Genomic DNA, 13,836 nt, shown 5'->3' with positions numbered 1-13,836 from the left:
TTGTGAGCTGCTAAGACAGGTGTACAGGCACATCCAGCATCTTCACCCCCCCAACACCAACCTCTTGGGCCAATGTCTTTGCCATTTCATTCACATTTGTGCCCTGGTTACCCTCCTAAATAAGGTGGTTGGCCAAATTCCCAAGCTCTAGTAATGCAATGGAAGATAACTCCATGCCAGGAATGGGTCTACTGCCTCACTCAACCTTTCAAAGGCTCCCTATCCACACTGCATGAAGGTCTGGGGAGGCATAAGGTTATGGAAAAGGAGGGAAAAATGGGATAGAAGAAGGCTGTGAAGTGACCATAGGTGCTATCTATTTCTTTCTGGTGGCTGCGCTGCCCAGGACGACCACCACTCTCCCACCGTTGCTCCAGTTAGGTGCTCAGCATCAGCTGGGAATAAATTCAAGACCATGGAATGATAAAAAAAAGTGCTTCATAAATGGCACTTGATATTCTGTCTTGGCAAATTTCACCGGCATAAGCTCAGGTACTCACCCAGCTGCCTTCGTTTCTCAGCGAGAACATCAGGGAACGGAGCTGAGGTATCGAACCGAGGTCCCGGCTGCGACACTTGCTGCTCCAGGACACCAGGGACATCAGCGCACGACACTGGGTTCGAGCACAGAAGCCCCACTTTAGCCTGAGCAGAACCTCCTCTGCTAACACGGTTGGCATGCAGATCAACCCCAAAACCAGTGCGAAACTACGAATGTAAAAGCATCTCACGACGGAGAAAAAATGCGCGACATCAGGAACAATTCAGCAGCACGTACTACAGAGAACATGCACTACGCAACGCAAGAGGGCTCTCAGAGGTCCTGCAGGGATCCTAGGGTAGAGGCGGATAAATCCAGTTCATCATAAGTGCTTTTTGTCAGAGGGCAAAAGGAAACATGGGTAATAATGGAATAAGTGCTTGTCAGACCAGAATCCCAAGGGTGTACAAAGGATGTAACCCTTGTGTGCTAGCAAAGCTACTTGAGAATGACCTAATGGCAGACTGCTTGAAAACTAAACATTTATCTTGCATGCAAATGCTGGCCATTGATAGGGTCAGGAGTCATCCTCCATGTGGTGTTTTTGTCTCAAATTTCCCATGAATTTCTTTTAGTTATCTAAACAGGACTCTTAAGTTTCTTTTTTGGATCATGGCCTGAAGCATTAGGAATAAAAAAGAGGAATGCTTAAAAAAATAAAGGCTACGTCACTTTAGGCTCCAATCCCTTCATTAAGTTACTTCTGTGAAGTTCCCTTTTGTTGTATCGGATGCCGACATTTTACATTCAAGCCCTCTGAATTCAGTGTTTCAATTGTAGTACACACTCCTTGGCAGGAAAGTGCATGTTCTCTGCCTACACAGCAGGCACATTAAAAAAAAAAAAAAAAAAAAAAAAAAAAAAAAAAAAAAGGAAAACCAAGATAAGCCTGTGACTGTTGAACAGTGCTGCACGATATTACTGATTTATTAACTTGGCTTAATCAATAAGGCTATCATCAAGGGCACATTTAGTTTGCACATAAATTTCACTTTCTAACAAGCACTTTTGTGTGCTCACTTTAGTTTCCATAATCTGATCCAGGTCTCAGGAAGCCTTCTTTAAGGGAGAACAGAGAATTCTTTTTCTAAAAAAAGGATCAAAGTATACTCAGTCGACTCTCAAACAAAAGGACAGTCAGTACTGTAGAAACAGCATGCTTACCTTTCACAGCAAAAAGAAAAATAAGCCTATACATCCAAATTTATCACTGCCTTAAGTTCATCAACATCAATTGAGCTATTAAATGTGGCTGAATTTGGCTCATAGCAATTTAAAAACCTCAACTTTCTTTGAGAGTCTTCCATCAGTAAGATGCTAATTTAATGCATAATTCAAAATCCACTGTCCTTTAACTCAGCATTTGTAAATAATTAAAAAAGAACTAAAAATCCTTTTACATTTATAAAGCTGCCCCCCCCCCCTTTCTGCTGCAATACAACAAAGACTTTCCAATCAAGAATTTATTTATTCTTTAAATCTGAAAGTAAAAGCCGTACAAAAGATGAGGAGAAACTGATTTACAAGATAAAACAATTAGCTCTGGGATATGTACATTAAGACTAATAAATTTCACATCATATTTTAAGGGAGTGGAGGAGGAATCCCAGATATATTAGGCTTTATTCAAATTATATTCAAATGTTCAATTAAAAGCATCTTATGAAGGTAAGTTATGCAGTCACTAAAATTAAGACGTGAAAAACAGGATTAGAGAGCTGCATCTCTCAAAGAGGATATACACTTTAATAATCCATCCCTTTTCCTACACACAAGATAACATCTGCAATCTGCCTATTCTTGTAATTGCTCTGGTCTTGTTAAAAATTTGGGCTATGCAGGAGAAGCTCAAATGTATTTCATGGTGAAACTACTAAAATAATATCCTATATTTCTTTTAAATCCAGAATCACATATCTCAATGGTTCTTATTAAAATCTTTTTTTTTTTTTCCATGCAGACAGATGAAAATGCATTTTAAGACTCAAACAAGTCTGTGCAAAAACAGATCGAACCCATCAATCTCCCAGTTGGTTCTTAAAAGAAGCTAAACATTCAGAAAGCTGTTCCGACCAGACGTGACTGGCAGGTCTTTTTTGAGAATATGAGGTCTCAAGATGCAGCCCTACATACATTCAGACTCAGCTTTACTAACACCAGAAGTTCAGTGCAAGCTCAGGCAGTTGGGTGGTCATTTCATTTGATTTACATCAGAGCTCTAATTTTTTTTTTTTTTTTTTTTTCTGGAAACATAGCCATCGTTTTCTCCAATTTTTCCAGTTTGTAGGTTTACATCAAAGCATTTGTGCTCTTTTTGTTTCCGTATCTCCACGCTACCAGTAGGAAGCTGCCCAGTTCTCCTGTTTTCCTTCAGCAGAACTGATTCGTAGACTAGCATGAATGCTTTGGCTGCCTCAGCCATCATCCTTCTAAAAGATTAATGGCAAACACATCACATACCAGGCTATAAATCTAGCAAATGGCTATTAGACATACTTTGCTGTCCACAGCCACACGATTTAAAGTAAAACAGATAATGGTATAGCTGTGGCTGGCATTACTAGTAGGCCTGCCAAAACTGTGCTACATTGACACCCATTTTTTCCAGGCACCTTGCTCTTGGTTTTGGGGTGTAAATCAGGCGATCCTTCAATATCACTATATTCGTAGCTACTTGTAATTCCAAATAGTCCATCATCTGAGGATAAACGGGTAAGATTAGATTCTACCTAAACTTCCTCTAACAACAAATAGTTTTACATTCCTTTGTTTTTTATTACTTCATGATGAAATTTTTCCAGGTGTCCAGTCTTGGCCATTGGACTCAATACAAAGAAGAAATCCAGCAAGGATGGGGACATTGGGCAAAGACTTTGTGCTTTTGAAAATCCTCTGTTATGTATCTTTTAAACAAAATTTACATTAGCGAAAGCTTACAAACTCCTACTCTCTAAGCTCCCAGGAAGCTAAACCACCTCTAAAAATAATCTCCCATTTGCTCACGAAACTTCAGGGTTACAGGGCAGAAGAGAAGGGTTATCGTGAGCCCTAAATAACGCAGGTTGGTTCTGTAAGCCAGGCAGGGAAGCTAAAATTAAATAACCTTCGGTAGGGATACCTCACCTGTCACACCAAGTCATGATCTGATCTACCTAATTCTCCTCCTCCACCGTTGCAGGTCATGGTCCCGCAGAAGCTACTATTTCTGCTAGGATGGGTGCAGGGCAGACACTGCCCTCGTGACCCTTCTGAATGAACTGCCAAGAGACCAACATGGGGTCTTTGAGGATAATACCTGTTAAGAGGTGGCATGTCCCCTGATGAACTTGCTGTGGCTTTCAGGAAAGGTAAAGGGAGTTTTAGCTCTTCTTTGTGCAACTATTGCCTTCAGGAGTCAAACAGAGCCTTGGCTTGCTATAACATAGCTTCAATTAGAAGACAAAGCTATAAATATCTAACAGTGCTGATCAAAATGGCCAGCTTTGGTCACAAGTATCACACAGAATGAGAGAAGAGCAGGACCAAACATCTACTTTAAAATAAAAGAAAATAAAATAATAATAATAAAAAAAAGAATAATTTCCTTTCCATGCAACATATAGAAATAAAAATCATCTTTATTGCAAATCCAGAATCTCCTTTCCTACCCACATATTCCACCACAGTTTGTGGAGTAACCATTAGCTTCAGGCCTGGGCTTCAGACAAGTGCACTGACTGGGCACCAGACTATCCAGACATTATTAAAACAAAACCCAGATCCTTATCTTGTTTTTATATTTATTGGTGATTCTGTGCCAAATCCAAATGTGGATCATATGCTGAATTGATTCATATCAAATCATTACGAAAGTTGAGTCACTAAGAAAGACCCTACACCCAATACCTACCCTACCCAACACCCCTGCCTCAGAAAGGGTCACAGAGCTCTGAGATCCTCCGAGTGGAAATATAAACAGTAAAATAAACAGATGTATACATTTATTTACATGCTTCTTTCTAAATAGAAGCTTCCTTCTAAAGGATGTCCTAACTCCATGTACTGGGGAAGAAAAACAAGAGATAAAAGCTGACAAGACTAACAGAGGATCTGCTTTTCTAATGCTGCATGTGATTAATTACGTGATTTATTTTCAATGACTGGTTCAATCAATCCTGATCAAATTAACAAAGACAATGATCAGAAATACCAGAGAAAACACAATACAAATGATTTGGTTCCAGGGGCTCCAATCAAATGAAACAGGATTAAATTAACCAGTGATCGGATTAAGCAGGAGTTGCTGTATAAAGTCAGAAATGTATCAGTACTTCAGGCCATTTGCTGTCTCTAGGGTTGCCATTTCCAGTGGCCTAGAGCTCTCAACAAACTTTAAACAAAACTGTTTTCCCTACGTATCAAAAGGGTATTGTGGAAATTAGTATTACCCATATTATTATGACTATTAATATTATTATTGTTGTTATTATTTCATAATACCACTGTGTCTCGGGCCCTGCAAGAGTAATGACCCTCTAAAGAAAAATCACACCCATACACAGCCTCAGGCAGCCAGCAATCTGCACCTGAAGGAGTTTGCAGTCTGTGCATGACACTGAGATCAAAAGGTGACAGAATATCAGGATACAATCAAAAAGACAGAAAAACCCATTTAATTCTACAATGTTAGCAAAGCACAAAGATGAAAAAGCTACTATTCAACAAGGAACATTAATGAAAGTTGCCGATGATACAGCTGGAAACGTAGTTCCTACCCATAAAAGCAAGTATCATGTGAAAAATACTTCCTTTTGCTGAGCACCTAAGCCACAACCAACTAGAGTCTTAGAGCACTGAACAGAGGTGTACCTTAAAATGCCTTGAGCTCACCCTGGTCCAGCTGGACCCGTTAATAGACACCTGCAAAGGGACTTCGTGTCCCAAACTAGATAAAGGAAGGGCTGGGAACATCTGAAGCCAGCCCATTTGGAAGCAAATAGGAGAACGTAAACGATGAGAAACCAAACTAAATTCCTGCCCCTTTTCTCATTAAGCGAATCCCTTCAAAGATAAACTTTAGGGATGTAGAGAGGTCCATAAGGACTCTTATTAAAGCCACTTCAGGACATTAACAAGCAATTCCTGTTTGTGAATCCCAGCCCCATGTGCTACGGTGGGATGAGAAGGGACACCCAACTAGTGGTCTTGCTGTTCTCATGGCAATGTTCCTCAGTAACACAAGACAGAAGAAAGTTCCACAGCAACCACAAAAAAAAGCTTTCCAAAAAAAAGTGTGTAACCTGAACAAAAGAGGAAGCATATGTAAAGAGGTCAGTCCCAAATCAACTGTCCTGCCCACCCGTGTCTCCTACACAAGCATTTAGGAGCCATATGGGAAGACTCCTTCCCTCTCCCTTGGCATGGTACCACCTCAATTTATAGGCACACATTGCCCAGTAACTGTAAGCAGACAGCATGTTCATCCTGCAGCTGGGTGTCTGTAACCTGACAGGATTCTGTCACTTGTCATCACGTTGGGACTTCTCACTCATGCAGAGAGCAGACCAAGCTAAGCATTTTGGCAAGCGACAGCTGACCTGTGGGGTGTGGGTTGGTCTCTGTCCAGAACGAAACCACTGGAGACACCAGGCTGACTTCTGATGGTCAGCAAGCTTGGGGTTCACCCATGGGATCTGGTTTGCCTGGCCGCAGCCACGCATCCCATGCTTGCAGCTTGCCGTTTGCACTGCAGATGTTAATAGTGAAGGACTGGCCTTGTGGGACTGAACATTTGACCAGCTCCTTTGCCTACTGAGAAATACTTGAGAAAGTATTTAGAGAAATATTCTCCCCTCTCTTCCCACAATTTAACACTTAACGTTTCATCTTTTTTTTTTTTTTTCAACTATCGCAGTGAGTACATTTTAAAGCATCAGCTCCTTCTAAACAAAAGACATCTCACATTAAGATTAAGAATGCATTATTTTTTTCTTTTCTGTCCCCCTCCTTCTGCTCTCTTAAAGAGTATCTCATTTGTATGTGCAGGTTTTTTCTCATGCTCTGCCTTGCTACATTTTTTTCAGTCTCACTGCATTTTTTTTTTCATGAGTATTCTCAGTTTCATTTTCTTCCTTTATTTTCCCCATGTCTCTATCTCTCTCCTCACCCTTTCTATCTCACTCTTTCCTAAGTGGAATGAGAACCCAATTATACTCCTGTTAGAACTGAACTTTCAAATCCATCATGTGCTAGTGGGCTCAAAATTAGGCAAATAAATTCTCTCAACCCTACAAATTAAATTGAGTCTTTGCATATGTTCTTTTAAGAGCACAAAGATGTCAAGTATTCACCCAGCTGTCACAAAATATGATGAGCAGGCACTTTGTATTCATATAGATTTTCTAAATCGTTTGTCAGATTTAACAGAAATGCTAATGGATCCAAAAGTAAATTCTAATCTATCCTAAATATCTGGTTATTATTTGTGTTATTGTAGGACTCAGAATTGTCAGCTGAGGATCAGGGCACAATCTCAATGCATCAGACATTTTGCACACAAAGACAAAGATCATTTGGATGACACGCAGGTATTATTTTGCAATTTCTCAATTTTTTTTCTCATTATTTTAACCAACACCCTCCTCAAAGATATACTCAGCTGCATTTGAAAATAAAAGTACCACCAGTTTGTGAGCACGATTACCTAACGTGTCTGCTGTTGAAAGACAGGGTCTTAAATTTGCTAAAGCCCATGACCCTCCCCCAGGTGTATACTTTGAGGGGAAAAAAGCTATCATGAAGGTCAGGCTTTGCTTATGCTTTGTTTTGATCAAAGTGGGGCTGAGCAGGATCAGACTCAGCATGAGGATAGGAAACATCCAATGAAGACCTGGAGCAGCACCAGGTGCTCACTGTGGGACTCTTCCAGTTCAGACCAGTGAAGAGAGATGGCACACTGGTGCTAGCAGAAGCACTCCTTGATTCAAGGCTGGGCTGGATGGGGCTTCGGGCAGCCTCATCTAGTGGGAGGTGTCTCCATCCATGTCAGGGGGTTGGAGTGAGGTGATCTTTAAGGTTCCTTTCAACCCAAACCATTATGTGATTCTGTCAAAACACATAGATTCCAGCTGTGGTACTTGCACAAAGCTGCTGACATCGGCAGGTTGAACATGACCAAGCACATGTGCACCTGGTCTGCATAGGTCCGTAAGTCCCAAGCATGCAGGATTCGCCACCCAGGTGCTGAACACCTGTACAATCTTACTCCCGCAGCGAGTCCAACACATTCAGGGAACCCGTGATGTGATGAACACACCCTGGAGACTTGTTCTGTACATACTGTTGTGGCTGTTTGTCTAAAAACCTATTAGGGCACTGCTTAAAGCAGGAGGGCAGCAGATCCTGGCTGTCAGTGATAATCCACTGCCAAAATCAATAACGTTGGCAAGGTTGCTTCATGGATATTTACGATCAAAGAGCACATTTTCCAAGAATATATTGTCAGCCCCATTGTCTTGGCCCAATTTCAACTCCAGTAATTGCATTTCTGCCTGTCTAATATTCCCCTGCCGCTCTGTGGAGACACAGGGGCCCTCGCTTCCAGTCCCACGCCGCTTCACAGCATCCTTGTACACCGTGGAGACACCACCGCATTCAGCACAAATCCGGGCATGCTGAAGCAGTGGACACAGCTTTCCCTGCAGCTATTTTACAGAGCAGTTATTACCTAAAAGGTTTTGTGATTCTTAGAGCTGGGAAGTATAAGGTATTGTTGTGGTTGTTATTTAAGACATGATTTATTTGCCCCTGGAACTAGTCATCTTGAGACATCTTTTAATTTCCTTCTCTTTCATGAGTAAATTTGCACATTTAAATTATTTACCAAAGGTTGAGCTAGGTAAGGCTCAGTTTGTATTTTTTTATTCCATTAATAAAAGTAAAACATCTCTAAAATGTGAATGTCTACAACTTTTCAATACACAGCTTGAGGGAGTTCAAGCCCTTTCAGATCTAGTTGCAAGAGCCAACTCCACCGGCAAACTAAAAATCTGCCTTTCTCAGTGGAATAAAACTCCTCTTTACAGCAGTATAGGGCATAAAATGGGAGGTTTTAAAGTTGTGACATTTCCATGTCTGGAAAAGCTGTCACTTGCCCAGCACGGAGTCTTACCTCCAGCTGTAAGCCCAGGGGCCTTAGTAGCATTAGCCCAACTCTAAGAGTACCACAGGGAGAGAACGGTATCACTAAAACACTTTTAAAACCTCCCCAAATCTTTCTTACACTTCAGAAAACAGAAGTTTCCCCAGTGGTAAGGAACTCCTATTTCCAGCTGTACGTGCTTGCAGGCCTGCTTTTCAGAAACCTCTCAGTAGTGCCGAACTGACCGGCTCCTGCCTGTCAGAAATCCTGCCTCGCAGTATTTGGGGAGAGATCTGTGAATGCAACATGAGAGAAAGCACTGTTTTTTTTTTTGTTTTTTTTTTTTTTTTAATATATTTCAGTTTTAAAGATGGAGCAACTGCTGGAAGTGTTTCAGAAGCAGGAACTGTCAGAACCCATCCCATACGTGTGGTTTTGTGGGCAAAGGAAGACGTGCTATGTACAAGTTGTCGTGAGCCACCTCCGATCGCACTCCCTGCCTTCCTCCCACTTCCCAAAGGGACCATTGTGAGTGTTCAAACAACTGCAATTTTAAACGTAGGTAGCGTTAAGCATATTTCATATTAAAATGTAAAACGATTACCAAACAAAACAGAAAGAAAAACTCAGAGAACTATGCATATAAGAAGGGCTAATAAAATATGAGTGCATAAATGTATTCAGGAGCATTTGCATATGTCAGAGGGAGTGGAAAGAAGGTGAGCATAAGATGAGAAAATAAGAGCTGAGACACAAAGTGACAGAAAAATGCACCAGTTCGGGAAGAAAGGAGCAGGCAGGGAAAAGACTGCCTTGCAGATAAGCAAAGACTTTGTGTACAACACGGGGGGAATTTTTAAACACTCGGCTTTTACCTAACATCAGTGGGGTTATTATAACTAACTTGGTAAGATCTAGGGGCAGCAGTTAAACGATGTAATACAGGTACCTAATTTAGGTGTCATGCCTACTTCTCTCCATTGGCTCTGTGAGAAGCTGGAGCCTGGCAGCCCTGGATAACAAGTGGTCTAAATTACTCATCGCTCTCTGGAAGGTAGGAGCCATTGTAAACTCTCTGACTGTGCCCCCGTGTGCACTGCAGCAGAACCAGAGTGAAAAAGGAAAAAAGAAATGACAAAGAACATCATCCAGCTATATTACAAGCAGAAGAAAGAAATTCAGGAACTCTATGAAGAGAATGATGACCTAAACTAAAGAAGACGGAATACTGGAAGTTAAATTATCTGTGCAGAAAATTTAATGTAAAAAGATTGAAAAGAAAATACATTCTATGTAGCTGCAACGTGGTGCATCTAAAGGGGAAAAAAAAAGCCAAAAATAAAAAAAATAAAAAAAAATAAAAAAAAGTGAGTGCATAGGAAGGAGAGAGTTTTTTTGTTTTGTTTTGGAGTATCTAGTTCCTAATTTAATCTTAATCCACTCTGACATTCATCCTCATGGATAATTCAGTATACAAATTTAGGGCAGAAAAAGAATCCATAAAAATAATAAAATAAGAGCTGCTTGCAAGGGCAGTATCAGTAAAAATTGCCCTTGGGTAAAAATAATTTCTAGTGCTTTGTGTCCTGTTCAGCTTCAGGCAATGTATCAAGATCCTAGGAACTACTTTTTTCCCCCTGTGCAATCATTTGTGGCTCTCATCCAGTCTCTGATTATGCTAATTGCATTTGATGGAATTTGTATGTACTCTCCTTCGCTCTCATCTCATCTGAACATACACAAGATGCATTTTTAATTTTTAGCTCTTAAAAAAAAATAAAAAAAATAAAGGAACTTTCTCCCCAAGGTTGTGTAGAAGTCAACCTTATTACTAGTTCCAAACAGCAAATGAACAGCCTTTATTACTTGCAAAACAAATAACCCTTTCTACATTAATATGTTGCAACAAAGCTTTTAGTTAGTGAGAGGAATGTCATAATGCACGAGTTTGCATAACACAGTCAGATCATGTCACCTAGACACAATTTCGTTTGCATTAAATTAAATCCACCATCCAAACTGCAACTTTAATAAAAAGATATAGCCGAGTTGGCTAGATCAAGAGCTGACATCATTTTGAGGCAGACACTCACAACAAGAGGGACAGGGAGCTGTTGTAAAACCATTCCTGAGGGTTAGCGATAAAACCTGGGACTTAAATTCCTGAGTAAATGAAGATAGTGTTGTTTTTTTTTTTTCCTTTATTCCCCTTTAAAAGTGCTCTTGACCAAGTAACTTGACATCAAAACCCACTTGATTTTGCTGAGACAAAACCAGGTGACCTTAGTGACCTCAATCCAGGTCTCCTGGCTGTCTTTCAGGTCCCCAAAGGCAGCGGTGACGGGTTTATTTCATACTTCATGGAGATCCTCTGAACCTCTAAATTATTCTTTAATTCTACTAACTGGCAGCTAAAGAGAAATGTAATTGCAAGAGTAAAGGACTCGCTTCCCCTCCTAAATCAAAACAAGACTGGCTTTTTATTCTTTCAGTGAATTTGAGTGAAAAACACCCAACTGACAGCCCTGTGCGCTGCAGCTCTGCTCTCCTGCACAGCAGCTGCAGGCCAAAGGGCAGAGCTGAAGCCTCTCCTTGTTCGTGTCCCTTCCCAGGACACCCACAGCACCCTGCACACTGCACATCACAGCTGGCAACGCCTTTAGGGACGAATTTTCCAGGGTAACATGGATAGGCACCGCAGGGATTTCTGAAAGTGCTTGATTTCTGCTCAGTTCCAGTGAGATGGAATAAAGATGCTCCAGACAGCACTTCTGACAATCAAGGGGCACCTAAATACTTCTGAAAACCTGATTACAGAGGCATCAGTCTGTTCCAAAAACAGAACGTATTTCAAAATGTGAGCTGTGGTCTGTGTTGGAGAAAGGCAGCAGAAATGCAGGGAAGAAGTGGAGCCAGCCTGTCCTGTCTGAAGCAACCCAAAACAAATCTGAACCTCTCTGAATACAACAGTGACCACTGAAATCACAGAATCACAGAACTGTAGGGGTTGGAAGAGACCCCTCATCGGGTCGAACCCCCCTGCCAAAGCAGGGTCCCTAGAGCAGGCTGCCCAGGTCGGCATCCAGATGGGCCTTGAATATCTCTAGAGAAGGAGACTCCACAACCTCCCTGGGCAGCCTGTCCCAGCGCTCCGTCACCCTCACCGTGAAGAAGTTATTTTGCATGTTGGTGCCGAACTTCCTGGGCTCCATTTTGTGGCCATTGCCCCTTGTCCTGTCCCCACAGACCACTGAAAAGAGGTTGGCCAAATCCCACTGTCTCACACACTTAAGATATTTGTAAACATTGATAAGATCTCCTCTCAGTCTTCTCTTCTCCAGGCTGAACAGGCCCAGGTCTCTCAGCCTTTCCTCACAGGGGAGATGCTCCAGGCCCTGTATCATCTTTGTGGCCCTCTGCTGGACTTTTTCCAGGAAATGGCCTAGGAAGGTTTACATGACAGAAAGGGACACAGCCAGGGGCACTGTCCATTTGCAGAAGGGACTGGAAACCCTGCTTTGGTCACACAGGCCCTCTTTATAGGCACAACATATTCAATTTTGAAAGGTGAAAGGAGGATTTCGTAGCAAAAAGCTGAAGAGAAAAAGCTGACCAGGCAGCCTGGTTGTGTGAATTTACAGTTGAAATGGGTTTTGGTCACCTTCCCTTTCTCCTCCCAGCGTTGGTGCAAGTTTTGGTGGTGACATCTAAAGGAGGCAGTAGCTAGCTGCCATCCTGTACTCACTGCTGCTGGTCCTAGAGCTCTCTCCAGAAAACATTTTTTTCTTCTTTTTTCCAGGCTTCTGAGTTGCCTGTGCAAGTTACTGTTGTCAGCATTACATCTGGAAGCTGGGACCCCATCCATGCACTAGTTTTGACCCTGTAACAACAGTCAACCCTTCTGAGATGGGCTCTTTGAGCTGTTTTCTGGGATTGAGAGCTACTTCACCTGTGACTGGGAACAATAAGATGCTGCCTGCTGTGTGAACCTATCTGCGGGTGAACTGGCTTTTCCTCCAGCTCCAGTTCTTCATTCCCCAGCCTTGCACAATGCAAACCACTCCTCTGGCAAGGGTGGCCGCTTATCACCGGTAAAATATATGCCATTTATTCGGAGATCATTTTAAAAGTAACTTTATCAAAAAAAAATAAGGGGGGGGGGAGATTTTTCAAGGCTCTTGGCATTTTTGACATACTCTTACAACACAATGCTACAGGAATTACAAAACATAAATCATCCACAGTAACAAAAACACTCCACCTCATGTCTGCTGCTACCTAAATTCTTTGTGATTCTTCAGGCACATTTGTTATATACATATAAATTTTAATTAAGGGAAAACTTGGCTAAATACTAGATAAAATTATTTGTTGTATAGTATATTTGAAAAGCAATGCATCATTCTAATAGATTATTCAATGGATATTTGCAACCATTTATAGAAGTGTCTAGGTAATGCAAAAAAAAAGAAAAGATTAATTGAATAATTTATTTGATGGACAACAGCATTATTCATCAAATACATTATTCAACTAATAGTATTCAACCAATACTAATTAAAAGCAGAGAAGCAATTGCTTTAAAGTACAACTCATTCAGATACCAGTTTTGGCTCCATTAAGAAAACAGAGAAGATAGGAGGGATTTGCAGGGGAATGTCTCAGTTCAGGTATAGTTGGTCCAGATATTCTTCATGTTAAAGGAACCATATCCTGCATCACATTTTTTTCCACCAAAAATATCCACATGACACTGTAGGATTTACATCTCTTACTAAACTACTTGTCGGTACTGGGGCTGGATTTGAGTATCTTCAAACATGGAGGTATTTTAGCATATGGAAGAGGTTAAATGAATATAGCTAATTTGTAACCTGCAGGGAGGATCCAACTTGCTAACTGCTCCCAGAAACACTCTTACCTGGGAGGAATGGGAGAAAGAAATGATGTGGCATCTTTTTTTTTTTTTTTTTTTTTTGTCATTTGATTTCCCAAGAGCTTTGCAAACCCTCTTCCATCTCGTGACTAATGTCCACCACCGCCTGATAGAAGTACAACACTTTCCATGCCCAGCCTGGTGATATGCCATGCCTATGTCCCATCATGTTGCAGGACCATGTGTGCAAGCCCAAGAGCATTAGAATTACTGCTTACACAAGCTGCCATGCCATCAAGC

The 13,836-nt window shown here is 41.3% G+C and overlaps 1 protein-coding gene across 1 annotated transcript in view; it reads right to left on the bottom strand.

Annotated features, from left to right (window-relative positions):
• The window catches only part of LOC311208058 (kelch-like protein 29), a gene marked incomplete at its 5' end in the record, with an annotated part of 143,558 nt that extends 142,956 nt beyond the window's left edge, over nucleotides 1-602 (bottom strand). Inside the window, one exon of the mRNA XM_084284476.1 lies at nucleotides 501-602. Coding sequence (XP_084140602.1) covers nucleotides 501-602 — 102 coding nt within the window. The remainder of the gene's footprint in view (nucleotides 1-500) is intronic.
• Nucleotides 603-13,836: the final 13,234 nt, after the last annotated feature.

Source organism: Netta rufina (genome assembly GCF_964035555.1).
Source record: "Netta rufina genome assembly, chromosome: 3".
Taxonomy (NCBI): domain Eukaryota; kingdom Metazoa; phylum Chordata; class Aves; order Anseriformes; family Anatidae; genus Netta; species Netta rufina.
Note: the sequence above shows the minus strand (reverse complement) of the source record. Positions and strands in the feature narration are given on the sequence as shown.